This window comes from Glycine max, chromosome 16 (assembly GCF_000004515.6).
Source record: "Glycine max cultivar Williams 82 chromosome 16, Glycine_max_v4.0, whole genome shotgun sequence".
In the NCBI taxonomy this organism is placed as follows: Eukaryota; Viridiplantae; Streptophyta; class Magnoliopsida; order Fabales; family Fabaceae; genus Glycine; species Glycine max.
In genome coordinates, this window is record NC_038252.2 from 37,474,942 (window position 1) to 37,492,846 (window position 17,905).

Sequence of the window (17,905 nt, forward strand, 5' to 3'; positions counted from 1 at the left end):
AAATGGAAAGAAAATCATAATAATAAATTAAGATGAAATTTATTCTAATGGTATACATATGGTAATCTTTTCTGATCTTAAACTCTTACATGTTTCAAAAATGAGCAACTTAAGATTTAAACCTATAACTGGGGGATCTAACAATTCATGGAAAAAGGCCTGTGGATGCATCAAATAACAAACGGAGCCGTTTACGCAATTAAAGAAATTAAATTTTCAAAAGGATGTAATATGAATTCAATCCGTGCAAAGTTTTCTTATGGAATTCTTTTCATTGCAATGCCTAAAGAAGCCGTCACGGAGAATCATTTCATTTGGGGGTAAAGAAACAAGGAAAGAGAGTATCACCCATTAAAGTTGCAATTGGAGTGGTGATGCAATAGTTAAGTTGATTAACTAGACCACAAGAACTACAATGAGATGCGGGTTAAAATCAGGATATATATATATATATATATATATATATATATATATATATATATATATATGATCTATGCTAACAATAATGCATAGGATTACTTGCTTTCATAATATTTTCTGTGGCAATGAGAAAATTAAAGCGAGTAAGGTGTGCATATATATTTTATGTTTCCTTGTGACATATCTTCGAAGAATAATAATAAAGAATGGTTATTAAGAAATTTAATGAGCAAAGGAGGAACGCAAGCGGAAAAGAAAGCATAACCTAGGTTCCTTCCGTCTTTGGGTGTTGCCCAGTGGCTTGGCCACCGACGGAGTGGATCTTTGCTCTCTACAAACGATGGGGTTCCTTCTTCGATCCTAGGGAGTTCTAACTGCCTCGGTCTCTAAAGTTTTTCCTTGTTTTTCCCAATCGCGTGCCGTATCACTTTTTCTCATCTTGGGCTATGAAATAGTTGCCAGTTGGAACTGCTCTTGATGGGGAAGAACAAGGGTCGTCAATCGCACTCAACTGCAAAGCAAATTATGGTGAAGGGTACTACCTCAGGTTCACGTAAATCCCAAACATCTGCTACTTCTAGTCTGGCTGGTTGCTTGGATGTTGTCCAAGTAAATCAGAATGCTTATACTGCTTCACAGGATAATCTTGTAGGCAAGGTGCTCGTAAAAAAGGCAAGGACAAGTTTTGCAAAAACTAATGATGTCGCACACCAAGTGTTTGATAATTTGTCGAAATGCAGTGCTGAATCTGAATCTTCCCCAGAGGTTTCTTACACCTTAGGGGACAATGATTCAACCACTAATGATGATTCATCTCACTCATGTGGCTCTAAGTTATCACCACAGCTAGACGACAATAAGGCTCCCACTCCTTGGGTCAATCTTTTCAAAGATAACAGAAGCCCTTCCAAAGGTTTTGGAATGAAGTTCTCCCCTCCATCCTCTGATGATGAAGTGTTGTTGGAAGAAACTGATTTGCAACCCCTGGAAGAGGCTTGGGGACATAGCCTTATTAGCTATGTGGCTGGTCGATTCCTAGGAAAGAAAGCTCTACTGGATTGTTGCCAAAAATGGGGAGTCAAGTTTTCATACTCAGCTCATGAAAGTGGTTGGCTGGTGTTTAAATTTGAGTCTGAGGACAATCTGAACCAAGTCCTCTCTGTAGGCCCTTACTTCATATTTCAAAGACCCCTAGTGCTGAAGGTTATGCCAGCATTCTTTGACTTTGGCAATGAGGAGCTCAGCAAGATCCCTGTCTGGGTTAAACTCAGAAATCTACCTCTGGAGCTTTGGAATCCTCAAGCCTTAGGAAAAATCCTGTCCAAGATTGGTTCGTCCATTCGATCTGACCATCTTACTACTTCTAAGGGGTCTATTTCTTTTGCTAGAGCTTTAGTTGAGGTTGATGCTTCTTTGGAGCTCATCGATGAAGTGCAATTTAGACTTCCTACAGGGAAGACTTTTGTGCAAAAGATTGAGTATGAAAATAGACCTTCTTTTTGCACTTACTGCAAGATGATTGGGCACCGTCTCACTAATTGTAAAATTGTCACTGCAAATAAGCATGTTCTCATCACAGCCTGCCCCACCTTGGACCAGCCACAAGTGGGTGATTCAGCAATGCCCCCACATACCAATACAGCAGGTCCCTCTAATAATCCAAAGAATGTACAGACTAATTTGTCTGTCCCTCCTCACAGAAAACATGTTCTGGTTGCAAATCATGTTCCTGTCCTTCAGAATTCTTCTGACCTCAAAGAAACAGGGAACATTGAGTTGGATGATCCTATAGAAGAGGGGTTTGTTCAGGTGAAAACAAAACACCAGAAAAAAGGTAAAAAAAAAAGTGCAATTTATAAAGACAACCCGTATTGAGGATATGCAAGCTGATGTCCAAAGAGGAAGAAATCATAAAGTTGTAACTAGGGTGGAGGAGATTTCCTCCCGTCCGAATCCATGATCATTGCCTCTTGGAACATCAGAGGCTTTAATTTGCCTCTAAAGCATCATGCGATGCAGAGCTTCCTTCGCTGCAAGGAAATTAACGTCATGGTTGTGTTGGAAACTAAGTTGAATAAGGCTTCAGTTGAGGAAATCATGAGAAGAAAGTTTGGTGACGACCCGCCTCGTCGATACGGTATCCACACCCTAATATTCAATAATTTCATTTTTTTTATTTATAAAAAGAACTTCCTTAATTTTTTATTATGAAAATAGAAGTGATTTTGTCACAACATAAATTCATCCAACAACACACCATTACTTAAGTGAATATGCATAATTACATAAAAACAATAATTCGGTACAGTCATACACATAACAAAAATTAAATATGTTCATATATATATAATTAAAATTCCAGTTTTACATCTTTAACTCAACAAAATAAAACTTAAAAAAACAACTACGGAGGAGTTGATTACAAAACACAACTCTCTCCCAAAATAACGCCAACGTCATCACGTCGGCTCGGCGGCTCCTCACCAGAATCTTACTCGCTACACCCTGCCACTGTCATTCTGCTCCCACGAACAAGGTTCGTGATCATCACAGGTACCAACCACACGATACAAAATTGCAAGGGTGAGTTTATTATAAAAGAACCAATACCAATTCCAAATAACCACAATTAGCAAGGAACATAGGCAAACATGATAAGCATACACAACAATCATTATTCAACACTCATATTCAACAAATATTCATCATTCACATCCAACGATTACTCATCATCCATCCATGGACCCAATCAAGACTGCACAAAATGATGCATGCACCTGACTCAACACTCAGATGCAATGTGGTACGTACCAACAACAACCAAATATCAGGAAATAGCCTAAGCATGTCCACACGACACTCTCACTTAGGGAACTGTGCTGAGTTTGTCGAGACCACCCGATTGTGCACGTAACAGCCCCCCTCCCATAGGTGATCAACCTGGGAGCCCAAAGGTGTTCCCTACCAGGTGACAGCCCCCTAGTACAAAGTACACTTGGCCACAGTTACTCTATTTCCTGTGTCGTATGAGCTATGATCACGGCCAAAAGTGAATGCCAAAGACCATGGACCAATTAAAGCACCTAAGCATCCCCTCAGGAATGCTTAGATTCTCTAACCACGCTAGTTACCCACGTCTGGGCCATCCGACAAGGTCAGTGCACTCTACCCCCCATGACATACACTTCATACGACGTATGATCATGACCAAAAGCTAGTGCCAAAGACCCTGGAAGGTCAGTGCACAGTGCCCCCCACGATCATACACAACATCCAACGTATGAACGTGGCCAAAAGCTAGTGCCAAAGACCTTGAAAGGTCAGTGCACAGTGCCCCCCACAAACATACACAACATGCACATGCCAATGCATTTCCAACATCAATGAACAAATCGTATTTCCATGTCATTCACAACATAAATATCATCTCATCTCAATGACGTTATCAACAACAACAACAACCTCATTTCATATTCACATATTCATCAATAATAACAATTCATGTTGACATGGTCTTTATTAACAATGTCATCTCAAATCAATATCATCATAATCATCATTATCATCACATATCAATTAAAATCCTCAATAGCAACATCAACAACAATTCAAACAAACACAACAATATCATTTCCACACGCACAGCCTTCAAACAGCCAAAACAATATAATTCATCACAATATATATATCGCATCCCATTAGTTAAAACATAATTTTCTTTGAAGAAAAATCAGCATGCACAGGGACAGACAGATATTCTCATAGCTAGGTTCCCTGACCCTAACTATGGTGTTAAAATGGTAAATTTTATAATAAACTCCCCTTACCTATAGTGAGCTACCCCACGGATTCCTCGTCGCGTCACTTGAAGATTCCTTTTTGTCCTTGCTTGTCGATTCCACACAAGTCTCTCAAAAGAAAATGAAAGATCAGATTAGGGTTTTCGTTCTCTACCGAAACCGCAAGCCAAGTTGGAAATTCTGCTTCAGTTGAAGGGTTCTTCTCAGTGTGGGTTTTCAATGGAGAACAATGATGGTTTGTGGTGGCTAATGGTGGATGTGGGTGATGGAGAAAGTACTTGGAACTTTAGAAATGGATTTGGAGGAAAGAAAGAAGAAAAAAATGACATTTTTCCTAAGCTACAAGAAAGCAAAGGCTGAAATGCTTAAATAAGAGATGCTCTCGGGAACGGAAGCTTCTAGCACACTCCAGACATCTTATCAACGATCCCAACGGTCAGATCATGGACAAGTGTCTTTTGAAGTTGCAAACCAAATTTCGAGAAAATCCAACGGTGAACGGAGGCTGGGAAGCATTTTTACCGAGGCAGCTCCATGTAGTTTTCTCTAGAAGCTTCATTAAGAGGCTTCCTCTAGAAGCTTCATTAAGAGGCTTCTAGCACACTCCAGTCATCTTCTCAAAGATCCCAACGGTAAAATCATGGTAAAGTGTCTTGTGAAGTTGCAAACAAAATTTCGAGAAGATCCAACGGTTAATGAAGGCTGGGCAGCGTTTTTACCGAGGCAGCTTCATGTAGCTTTCTCTAGAAGCTTCATCAAGAGGCTTCCTCTAGAAGCTTCCTCGTGGCTTCTTTGAGAAGCTTTCTCAAGAGGCTTCTTTGAAAAGCTAGATCCTTATCTATACACCCCTCTATTAACTAAATTAACTTCCTTAAAAATAATTACGGATGAAAATAACGCAACAAATAATCAAACATCAAACATAATTACTAATAATATATAGATATATATATCAGGGTGTTACAACTTTGCTTCTCATAATGCTGGCAGAATTCTTATCCTCTGGAAACAGGATAAGACTCATCTTTCTGTTTTGGAGTCAAATGCCCAATTGATTCACTGTGCTATTGATTGCAAAACCACTGTCAAGCGCTTTCATGTTTCATTCATCTATGGTTTTCACTCCATTATGGCAAGAAGATCTCTTTGGATAAATCTGAATAGTATCAATGCTAATATGAATTGTCCCTGGCTTCTCATTGGTGACTTCAACTCCATTATGTCTCTCATCGACCGTTTCAATGGAGCTAAGCCCAATGCTTATGAGTTGCAAGATTTTGTTGATTGCTATTCTGACCTGGGGTTAGGGAGCATCAACACTCATGGCCCCTTGTACACATGGATTAATGGCAGGGTGTGGAGCAAACTGGACAGAGCTTTATGTAACCAGGCTTGGTTCAATTCCTTTGGAAATTCTGCTTGTGAAGTTATGGAGTTTATTTCTATTTCAGATCATACTCCTCTAGTTGTCATCACTGAGTTGGTAGTGACTAGAGGTAATTCTCCATTTAAATTCAACAATGCTATTGTGGATCATCCAAATTTCTTAAGAATTGTTGCAGATGGCTGGAAGCAAAATATTCATGGCTGTAGCATGTTCAAGGTCTATAAGAAATTGAAAGCTCTTAAAGCTCCCTTGAAGAATCTTTTTAAGCAGGAGTTCAGCAACATCTCCAACCGAGTGGAGGTAGCTGGGGCTGAATATAACAGTGTGCTTAATTCTCTAAAGCAAAATCCTCAGGATCCTTCCCTTCTTCTTGCTCTGGCAAACCACACTAGAGGACATACCATTATGCTTAGAAAAGCGGAGTCTATGAAATTTGCTCAGCTCATCAAAAACAAATATCTCCTGCAGGCTGATAAATGCTCCGAATTCTTTCATGCTTTAATCAAGCGCAACAGACACAGCCGGTTTATTGCTGCCATAAGGCTAGAGGATGGGCATAACACTTCCTCCCAAGATGAAATTGCCCTTGCTTTTGTGAATCACTTTAGGAATTTGTTTAGTGCTCATGAGCTGACCCAAATTCCTTCCATTTTGATCTGCAACAGGGGTCCTAAGGTTCTCACCGATTGCTTTGCGGCCTTACTTTGTCCTACTTCTAAGCAAGAGGTTTGGAACGTTATTTCTGTGATGAATAACAATAAAGCTCCTGGGCCAGATGGTTTCAATGTTTTATTCTTCAAGAAGGCTTGGAATATCATTGGTGATGATATCTTTGCAGCGGTTAATGAATTCTTTACAACTGGAAAAATTCTAAAGTAGCTCAACCATGCTATTATTGCGCTTATTCCTAAGCATGATCAGGCCTCCCAGGTTAACCATTTTAGACCCATATCTTGCTGTAATTTGTTATACAAGATTGTGTCTAAAATTCTGGCCAACCGCATAGCCCCAGTGCTTGAGACTATTATTGGGGAAACTCAAACTGCTTTCATTAAGAACAGAAAGATGATGGACAACATCTTCCTAGTTCAAGAGATTTTGCGCAAATATGTCCGAAAAAGATTCTCTCCGAGATGCCTCCTGAAAATTGACTTGCATAAAGCTTATGATTCCATTTCCTGGGAATTCTTGGATTGGATGCTTAAGTCCATTGGCTTCCCAGCCCAGTTCTGTACTTGGATCATGGAATGTGTTTCTTCCACTTCCTTTAGTGTGGCAGTTAATGGATCCATTTATGGTCACTTCAAAGGACAGCGGGGTCTTAGACAAGGGGATCCTCTCTCCCCTTATCTGTTTGTGCTCTGTTTGGAGTACTTTTCCATAGATATGAGCAGTCTCAAGGATGATGCCAATTTTAAATTTCATCCCAACTGTGCAGGTATTCAGCTATCTCATTTGGCTTTTGCAGATGATATTATGCTTCTATCTAGAGGAGATATCCCTTTTGTGTCAACTATGTTTGCCAAGTTTCAGCACTTCTGTAGGGTTTCAGGGCTTTTCATCAGCTCTGATAAATCTGCCATATACTCAGCCGGTATTAGGTCTCATGAGCTTTCTCATATTCAGCAGCTTACTGGATTTAGCTTGGGTGACTTCCCTTTTAGATACTTGGGTGTTCCCATTTTATCATCTAGATTAAATGTATGTCATTATGCTCCTTTGCTTTCCAAGATTACTGGCCTGATTCAGGGATGGAGCAAGAAGTCTTTATCTTATGCAGGTAAGTTAGAGTTGATCAGAGCAGTTATTCAAGGAATTGTGAATTTCTGGATAGGGATTTTTCCTTTGCCGCAATCTGTTCTGGACCGAATCAACGCTTCGTGCCGTAATTTTCTGTGGGACAAAGCGGATATTGGCAAAAACAAGCCCTTGGTTGCTTGGTCAGTAGTTTGTTCTTCGAAAAAAGAAGGGGGTTTAGGCCTTTTTAATCTCAAGGACTGGAACCTTGCGCTTCTTTCCCGTATCCTGTGGGACTTTCATTGTAAGAAAGATTCTCTATGGGTTCGGTGGGTTCACCAGATGTGTGGAATTACAATACTTCTTCATCAGATTTAGTTTTGATAAAGAAAATCATTCAAATAAGGGACTTTATTATCTCCAAAGAGCTAAGTACGGAAGAGGCCAAAAAGAGGATTAAATCTTAGAGCACCAATGAACAATTGCTTGTTGGCAAAGTCTATGAATACATTAGAGGTGTCAAGCCTACTGTTAGTTGGTGTTCTGTTATATGGAACCCAGCAATCCCCCCTAAGATGTCTTTCATTCTGTGGCTTGCTAAAAGGAACCGGCTGCTTACTCTTGACAAAATTGCTTTTTTGAACAAGGGTTCCCTCTGTCCTTTATGTTCAAATGAGGCTGAGTTAAATGCTCATTTGTTCTTTTCTTGCAGGAAATCTCTCCAAGTTTGGGCTCACATTCGTGATTTGGCTCCTTTCCGCAGGCGTTTCACTTCTTTACAGCGCATTACTGACTCTTTAATTAGGGGTAGATCCACATCAGGTGTTCAAGAAAAATTACGTTGTCTGGCTATAACAATTACAGTCTACTGCATCTGGTTGTCTAGGAACAAGCTGATTTTTGAAGATTATCAATTTTCTGTAATAGAGGTTATTAGCAAGATTAAGTTTCTTATATATAGACAAGTGCACCTGTTGCATTTGTTTTAGCATCTTGATATAGGTCTTCTTGTATTAGGGAGACTTTTGATTTTCTCTAGCGGCGGGGTATGTTCCGTTTATTGTTGTATCATTTTGGGTTTAATATAATTTACATTTTCCAAAAAAATAATAAAAAATGGTTAATTTGGATCACCATCACCTAAATCCATTCATGCATTGATGGTAATTAGTGTTATGTAGTATTTATTTATTTTTATTTATGAGTGATTTTTATAACCTAAAAGGTTGAATTTAAAAATAATTGATTAATTAAAGTCTAAGAATAATTATTTAATGCTATAAAAAAGTAATTAATTAATTAATTTTGTAACCGTAAGTTCACATTTTTTTGAATGTTGATTCTCATAAAAAAAATTGTTCATCTTTATGTTGTATTTTTTCAATTTATATTTTTTAAGATATTTTATTTTTTTTAGTTTGTAATTTTGTATTTTTTTAATTTTATTCCCCGATAAGCAAGCCAGATCTTATGATGATTATAAATAAAAAATTAAAATCTTAAAAGAATTAAACTTAAAAAATTACAAACTTACATAAAATAATTTTTTTTTCAAAGACAATCAATTTATATAAATTAAAATTATAAAAATAAACTTATGAGAATAAAAAAAAAAACACTAACTTATGTTTAAATCTTAAAATATTAAACATATCTTAACTTAAAACATTGATTCAGACTTGAAAGTGACTTCGCTATGATTTTTTTTAAAAAGGAAAACAGAAAAAAAAAATTAAAGGCATTACCTAAAATGGTGTTTGGTTTGAAAGTTTTACGTTTTTATTTAAAATAAAAATAAAAATAAGTCTGTTTAAAATTTAAAAAGTACTTTTTAAAAAATATTTTCAAAAATAAATTTAAAACTAAAAATAACATATCAATATTTGTAGTCTTTTATGAAAAAATATTATAAAAAATTAAAATGCAGTGGCACTTGTAGCACTTTTTTATTTTTACATATTTTCTAAAAATTTGAAACAAGTTTGATAATAAAAGTAATAGAAGTTACATATTACCTTGATAATTTGGTTGAAAACACCCACACATAAGATGTTTTACTTTAAGTCAGATGTATTTGTTCGAAAAGTAATAGAAGTTAATTTTGTATGATAAAAATCATATGAAAAATGTTAACCAATAATTTTGGACATTGATTAAAAAATAAAAATAAAAATATTGAAAAATATCACATACGATAGACTTTTTTTGTAATTTTCAATGCGACTTATTAATTTGATAACGCAACTTCGATTTTGGAGGGTCAAATACGATTTTACATATTTTAATTATTCCTGATACTCTTCTTGATGCATATTAATAGTATTATTTACGTTATCAAAAAGAAAATACACTGAATAATATTATTCAATTTATCTTTCACTTGATTCAAACTTCTTTCTCATTTTATCCGACTTTTCTATACATGAATATTGCCATCCTAAAAAAGGAATAATATTCATATTCATTTTAATTTTAAATAAAACAACCGCGTTTCATTTGCCTCTCTGACAAAAAGGCAGAAAAACAAACGTGTAGACCGTAAAAACACGTTTTCTCATTTGCTTCTTTAGCTCTTAATGGGGAAAGGCAGAAAAATTAGACATGACAGACCATAACAAACACTTTCATAGGACAAAAACAGAAAAAAAGCTAATATATAGTTTTACAATTGTGCACTTTGATCTTTCAAATTTTTTATTACATATCTAGTCTCAAAAATTAGAAACTATTTTTTGTCTCACTCAAATGTGGATTCTTTGTTGCTTCTCTCACTCACACACAAAATAGAAAGGCATCAGGAACAAAACAATGTTAGCGATTGAATTATGGAACGGATAACAATTATAATTACAATAATATAAAATTTCGACCTTGATTTTGCATTTGCTGCACCATTTCTCTCTAAGCCATGTAAACAGCATATTTGGATTAAATTTTGGATATCACGCTTTCACCTTTATAAGTAACTTTTTTAATTTCTAATCAAAATACATATAGTTCGAAATTCGAAGTTATCTTCCAAGCTAACGATGTTATTTGTGGATAAAACACACCTCGTACTATGGTTAAATTAAAATCCAAACATGCTTAAAGTGTTCAACTGATCGAGCTTAAGTACCCATGAGCCAATGACCTATGATCATACTCAAACACAATCTTCAGGGTCTCGAATTAAATATAAGCAAAATTAATTATTATCATTTAATTCTTCTAATTACATTCTGTTTAAAAAATAAACTATTTCATGTGTCCTTTATTAAAATTGAATATCTAAAATAAAAAAATATCATTAAAACTAAAATATTAATTAATTGAATTTTATTTTTAGAATAATACCTTTAAATAGAATAAAAGCAATTAAAATTTATTTATATTTAAATCTACCAATCCTTTTTTTTTGTTACTTATAATTGAGCCTGGGTAAATTATTTCTTAATTTAAAAAAAAACAAATACTATTAGTTGCCAATATTTTTTATAAAATTACTAATAAATAGTATTACTAATAGTCCTGTTTATAATATCGAACTTAATTCAAGTTTTAACACAGGGTTGAATGGCTGAGATGGCTGAAAGCACGTGAAGTGGAAAAGCTGAACTACTGTCCTTGTTTTGCAGGGTTGAATGGCGAAAGGACATGTTTGACGAAATGCACTTCCTTATGCCACGTGGATATTGTGAGAAACAATATTGATGTCATGTAAATATTATATTAATAATATTAAGTGGTCCATCAATGCTAAAATCTATTTTACTTGTATAAAGGTTCTAAAATCAAATAAAATTCTGAAATGAAAATGATAATATTTTTTCTGGAACACATTGCAAAATAATAAACTTTAAACCAACCTAGTATGCTAATATCAAAATTCTAATTCGTCTAAATCAACTTTAAACCGAATTCAGATAATGAAACTAGTTGGATATTGTTCGTCCTACAGTATGATAACAATAAGGTTTGGAAGGAGAACATTCTTCTCCATTTTGACTAAATTAGCATAGCTTATGCTATTAGGAAATAATAAATCACTGAGTATTACTGAAACTAACAGCTCTAGATTTGTACACATATATATATGATGTCTACCAGGCTTAAATTACCGAGGTCATATTGTCAGAGAAACTGGAATTCCACATCTCATAAAATCTAAAAATAACCCGCTATGTTTTCATCCAAGACAATCCTTATGATGATAATGAATAAGACATTCACTTGAAGTATATTTGATTCTAGAGAGGCATAGAACAAAACACATCTATTTTTTATTTACAAGCAAACACAAATCTACTGATATGCTCAAACTCAGAGTGAATTAGCATCCTAGGTAGGCATTCAGCCATAAAAAAGTATAGCAAATTCCACTTTCTGAAGTGCTGTAAGCAGCCGATACAGTAGTATGATTAAACCTAAGCAACACTGTTACAAATTTAACTAGTCTAAGTCTTTCTTCTTCCTCCTCAAACTATTTCTTCATTGGAAGTTGAATGCACCTGACCTTCACCTTGCAATAGGAAACCCCTAGAAAACCTATTCAAAGCAAAAAGGAATCAATCTAAACTAAGAGGAAAAATAAACCATGGAAATCCCATTAAACATTCTCACCAAAATCTCATTTGCATGGAGTCCTGCTGTATTTGTATAAAAATGTTGAATCACAGTTCTTTCATTCCTTCAATCCATTATCGCGACTTTTAGCAGTGCAAAAGTCTTTTAGTTCAAGAGAGCAGTCACTAGTTTCCAGCAATGGAAACCACTGCAGCAGGAGCAACTAGCAATAGTTTGTATGGGGATTTTGAACCTTACAGCAAATGGCTTACAAAGGTAGGACAACAGACTCTTGAAGAGTTTTCTGACTTTGCCTTCTCTGTTTCTTAGCATTTTCACCTCAACATTTATTTTTAGATAGTGGTGTCTCTTGGACTTTGGCTTGTTTATTTCTTAGGCTACTTCCTATCCTTATTAATGCCACGTTTTTAATTTCCATTCATAAATTTAAAACCAACAAAGCTATGGTTTGGCAAAAGTACATGATGAAGATAGGGTGTACAGCAGTTGGGTTAAGTGAATTTTTGACAACTGAAACCAAAATAATAAAATAAAAAACATGAAAAAAATAAGAAAAAAGCTATGGAAAACTTGCGTGTCCCCAAAGCTATGGTTTGTAGGAAGGAGGAGCTTTCTGATGCAGAGCTGCTGAGATATGGATCATCAAATCGAATATCTTCCTCCATACTGCCTTCTTCTCTGAATATATGGATTCCACTTCCTTTAATGAATGAGCTCTCTAAGTCTAACACTCCTTCTTTTCTTTTTTGCTTTTCATAGTCTAACACACTTTGATATCTAACCTCCACATGGTTCCATTCCTTTTCCCTAGCCACTTCTTCAAACCAATTATTATCGTTGAAACAAAAATCTTGGAGATCAAAGATATATGTATGATCCAATTTCAACATACTTTTTATCTCCTCACTTCCAAAATATTTTAGAAATTTTCCATTGATTGACACATTGGGTTTAACGAAAAAATACCCGCTGTCACCCAAGACAGGTGCAATAAGAAGACAAAGAAGTTTGGGAGGGAATTTATTACGAAACCAGAAAGAACTTGAATGTCCACTGCTTTGGTGATCCAACCACTCTGGTATTCTTGTTCCTGGAAACACAAACTGGGTTCCTCCAGCCTCATGCAGTTCCTGTTAGTCATAATTCATACAGAATTCATAAGTTTAACAACAATAAGTGCACTATACATCATCAAATCATATACATTATAAAAAAGACAATACCTGATTTAAAAGCATGCTTTTACTCGAGGATGTCAAGGATGCACAGTTTCTTGCATTGAATAACCTTAAGTTCTGTGGAATCCCTCTAATTTCCTGAAGATGCTTGCAATGACTCACGTTAAGACTTCCTAAAAATTGCAATTCTTTGAAGAATTCAGGAAGGATTGTGAAATTATTCCTCGATAGATTTAAATATCCTACATGAGCAAACTTCTTGAAACCTGTTAAAAAAAAATCATCACATAGATTGCAATTCTTGGCAGAAAACGAATGTGTCCAAAAACGTGCCTCTGAAGATATTATTGAGCCCACTTTTTCTTCAGCTTCTTCCGATTCTACCCATTGCCACCTGTTGCAATTTACAAATTTGAATGCAGACAGTTTGGGCATCATGGCTAAGCTACATCGTAACTGAACAATTCCACAGCCAAACATGGATAACTGTTGGAGTCCAATAAGATTTTGAAATGAAAATGGCAATTCTTTTATCGGAAGGCCATGCAAATCAAGTCTCTCTATGTTTTCCATCTCTCCTAATATTTCTGGAAAATACTCAAGACTGGAACAGTGAGAAAGTTCAAGTGTTTCAAGAGAGGTCAAGTGGAGAGGCGGAAAACTCGTAAGCTTCCTGCAACCATAAGCATTCAATTTTTTAAGTTTATTCAGAAAACCAATTGAGTCATCAACTGCAACTAAACTCTCACACCATTGAAATGAAAGTTCCCTCAAATTTGGGAGATCAGATACATCAGGTATCTGTGTTAAAAATTTGCACCAGTCAAACTTCAAAACTGTTAGATGCCCCAACTTCTGCAAAGGAAAAAAAAAAAAAGAACTAAGAAACAAATGAACAAATTTAATTCATGGAATGAGGAAAATATACTCTTTAAACTTGCCTTCGATGAGCCATGGAACTCAAATGACGTCATGGAACTGTCAGGTAACTTGCATATAACAAGGTTGATCGGATCAAAGTTAGACGGTAAACAATTTGAAGGATATCTGTGCCATTCCAGTACTCTCAAACCTTGTGGAAAATAATTGGGACCTTTGGAAAATTTTCCATTTCTAATAATAAGTATTTTAAGGTTTTCCATCTTCATGAAGGCGTTTTCATTCCATTCCACTGTTTCTTCTTTGTCAGATATGGAGAAATCCACATATATGATTTCAATTTTACTAGTTCCCTATTAATGCAAAAAGGCACGAATCAACCACAAATCCACAATACAACTTGTGTGAAATATCAATTGACTCGCTTAGAAAAATTTACAAATTATAAAGAAAAAGTTAACTACGATGTACATATGAGAAAGACAAAAAAAAAAAAAAAATTCAACTATTCATGAGCTCACTCACCGTGTTGTGTTTTAAAACTTGAATTATATCTTTTGGTGACCATAATCTCTTGCGCTTCCCTGGCTCTTCTGGTGATCTCTGCCGCTCAATTTCTCTACCCATGTCCTGAATTAGGTCATGCATTTCAACTATACCATGCCTAACCTTTGTGAGAGATTTGTCAACCAACACATCAATGTGATGTTTCATGCAGTTATCATAAAGACCGCGTAGCATATGTTCAACCTCTGTCAATTTGCATCCTTTTAAACAACAAGCAATGTCAAGAAAAACATTCTTTTGTTCTTCCCCCAAAGCATCAAAGCTTACTTTTAGAATCTCTAGGATTTCATCACTAGGAATTCTTTTATAATGTTCCATAGCAGATTCCCATTCTGCTACAGTTTTTCCAAACAAGTTGGAACCTATGATTTCCAAAGCCAATGGAAGGCCAGAAGCATAAGTTACTACACGATTCAAGACGTCCTCATAACTTGGATCATTTTTTTCTCTTTTAAAAGCATTCCACTTAAGCAATTGAAGAGCAGCACTCTGATTCAAAACCTTCACCTCATAAGTTCTTTCAACCTCATGATATTTTAGAATATGTTTGTCCCGAGTGGTAATGATGACTCTGCTACCGGGACCAAACCAATCAGGTCTTCCAACAATAGCCTTTAACTGCTGGCGCTTATCAACATCATCTAAAATCAAGAGAACCTTCTTTCGTTGGAGCCTATGTTGTATCATTGAAGCTCCTTCTTGCCAACTTGTTAAGTTGATGTCCTTCTCACCAAGTAATTTTGAAAGAATGATGCTTTGAAGGTGTTTTAACCCATGTTTATTTGATTCTTCTCTCACGTTTTGAAGAAAACAGGATTCATCAAAATGGAGAGCAATCAAATTATAAACTGCCAGAGCAAGTGTTGTTTTTCCCAACCCACCCATTCCATGGATCCCTATGATGTGGACAACATCATGGGATCCAACATCCAAAAGCTTCCTTACCTCTATCACTTGTGACCCAAGACCAACTGGATAATCCGCAACATGTAAAGGAGTACGATTAATCTCCCTAGAAACCTGCTCAACAATACTCTGGATAAACTTGTATTCATATGCATCTCTGTTTCAAACAAACAAAAAAAGTTCTGATGAAGTCAGCGTAAAATCCTTGCATCCATGTCTTGATAGGTACATTAATAGTCAAGGTTAACAAGAGCATTTCTTTTCCATTTAAATTTTACTAGTTAAATCAATAGACAAGTAAAACCTAATCCAATAAAAACCATAAATTAATATATATTAGTATGATTGTATACCCATCTTTGAAATGATAGCCAGACAAGTCAGCTACTTGATGCAAAGCCATCCTCCATTTCTGCAGTTTCTCCTTCTTAGCTTTGAACCTCTTCTGATGCTTAGCCATTGCTTCTCCATAACTACCTTTCTGTTGTCTGACATCAGAAGGATCTACGTTATAAAAGACCGGTATAACCAACAGCCCTTTCCTCTTGCAGAGAAGGACGGTTACAAGTTCATCTAAACAAAACGAGGAAGAAGCATAGTTTTGAGAAAGCACAGTAATAGCAATCCTGGACTCTTGAATTGCCTTGGAAAGTGCAGGTGTTATTTCGTCTCCTCTTGGAAGCTCCTGATCATCAATGAAAGTGTAGATTCCTCTGTCATCAAGAGCTTTGTAGAGATTTCCAGTGAAACCATGGCGTGTGTCTAAACCTCTGAAGCTGAGGAACACATCATAGATGGATGCAGGAGAACGTGTTGTTGCAGCCATTATTAGAAGAACAAAGTTTAGTATGGTTATGGTTGATATGGTAGGAGGGAGAATCAAACTTGAAGAAATATGAAAATGAAAGTATACCAAATGCTGTGTGTTATAAAGAAGATAGCCACCTTTGAGGAAAATATCTTGTTTTTTCTCATTCTCTGTTATAAACGTCAAGTCATGCTCTTAATTTTATATATTCATTTTAATTTTAAATGAAACAACCGCGTAGACCTTGAAAACAAGTTTTCTCATTAGCTTCTTTAGCTCTTAATGGGGAAAGGCAGAAAAATTAGACATGACAGAACAAACACTTTCATAGGACAATGCTTTTTTTCTATATAGTTTTACAATTGTGCAATTTGATCTTTCAAATTATTTTTATTACATGTATAGTCTAAAAAATTATTAGAAACTATTTTTTGTCTCACTCAAATGTGGATTCTTTGTTGCTTCTCTCACTCACACACAAAATAGAAAGGCATCAGGAACAAAACAATGTTAGCATTGAATTATGGAACGGATAACAATTATAATTACAATAATATAAAATTTCGACCTTGATTTTGCATTTGCTGCACCATTTTTCTCTAAGCCATGTAAACAGTATATTTGGATTAAATTTTGGATATCAAGCTTTCTCCTGTAGAAGTAGCTTTTTTAATTTCTAATCAAAACATAGTTTGAAATTCGAAGTTATCAACAAAGCTAAGATGTTATTTGTGGATAAAACACACCTCGTATTATGGTTAAATTAAAATCCAAACATACATGCTTAAAGTGTTCAACTGAGCTTAAGTACCCATGAGCCAATGACCTATGATCATACTCAAACACAATCTTCAGGATCTCGAAATGTATACCTCCTCCCATCTACTGGCTGAATGTACAAAAATACACCTCCAGACACAAATACTACAAGAAATAACATGCGATACACAGACATATACACGTATAATGTCATGTAGTGGGAATATCAGAAGGCATAACCACATCATCAGAATCATATATATGCATAATCACATCGAGAGTTCAGCCTAGTGGAAGGGAAATTATCTCAAACCACCATGTATCTCTATGGTTCCAGCTAATTTCTATAACTATTTTATGATATATATATATATATATATATATATAATGTAAAGAAATGTCTTCATTTAACATTTTATTGTGTCTCAAACTCAAATACCTCTAAAATAAGATATTGTGAGAAACAATAATATTTTTTTCTGGAACACATTGCAAAATAAATGCGTAGTTATGTTTTGTGTTTTCCATCTTTTTCTTAATAATTAATCCATGAAAGTCAGTCTAGTGAAGTAGTGATATAAAGTAGAGATTGCCGGTGAATTACAATTTTAGTTTTCAAGCAATATTTTCAGAATTCAATTTTTACATACTATTAATGATAGCATAGTAATGCCTGAGGTGCAAACAGCAGACACAAGTGCAGAACAAACAAAGCCACATGAATGTGAGGTACGAATAGCAAGTGATGTTAAGAGAAGGGTCTTTAGGCCCAAGTACCTGAAGGACTACGTTTGAACACGTTTGAAGCTGGAGGTTCGTGAAGATGATGCTGCAGGATCGTGCCCAACGGTCTTGATATTTTCCATTACCTTGATATTCCAATTTTGCATAAAAAGAT

General features: G+C 35.5%; 1 protein-coding gene across 4 annotated transcripts in view; it reads right to left on the reverse strand.

The window, feature by feature from the left end:
• The window catches only part of LOC106794133 (disease resistance protein RUN1), a 43,792-nt gene extending 26,061 nt beyond the window's left edge, over positions 1 to 17,731 (reverse strand). The window contains exons 1-5 of one of the 4 annotated variants that reach the window (XM_041010656.1): positions 15,794 to 17,731; positions 14,493 to 15,597; positions 14,030 to 14,320; positions 13,134 to 13,943; positions 12,521 to 13,040 (exon numbers count right to left, since the gene is read on the reverse strand). In XM_041010656.1, the coding sequence (XP_040866590.1) occupies positions 12,521 to 13,040; positions 13,134 to 13,943; positions 14,030 to 14,320; positions 14,493 to 15,597; positions 15,794 to 16,266 (3,199 nt within the window). In that variant the 5' untranslated portion in view covers positions 16,267 to 17,731. Of the gene's footprint in view, positions 1 to 11,590; positions 13,041 to 13,133; positions 13,944 to 14,002; positions 14,321 to 14,492; positions 15,598 to 15,793 lie in introns of those variants that run through there. The other 3 variants (XM_041010655.1, XM_006599630.4, XM_026126076.2) reach the window with 3 other exon arrangements.
• Positions 17,732 to 17,905: the final 174 nt, after the last annotated feature.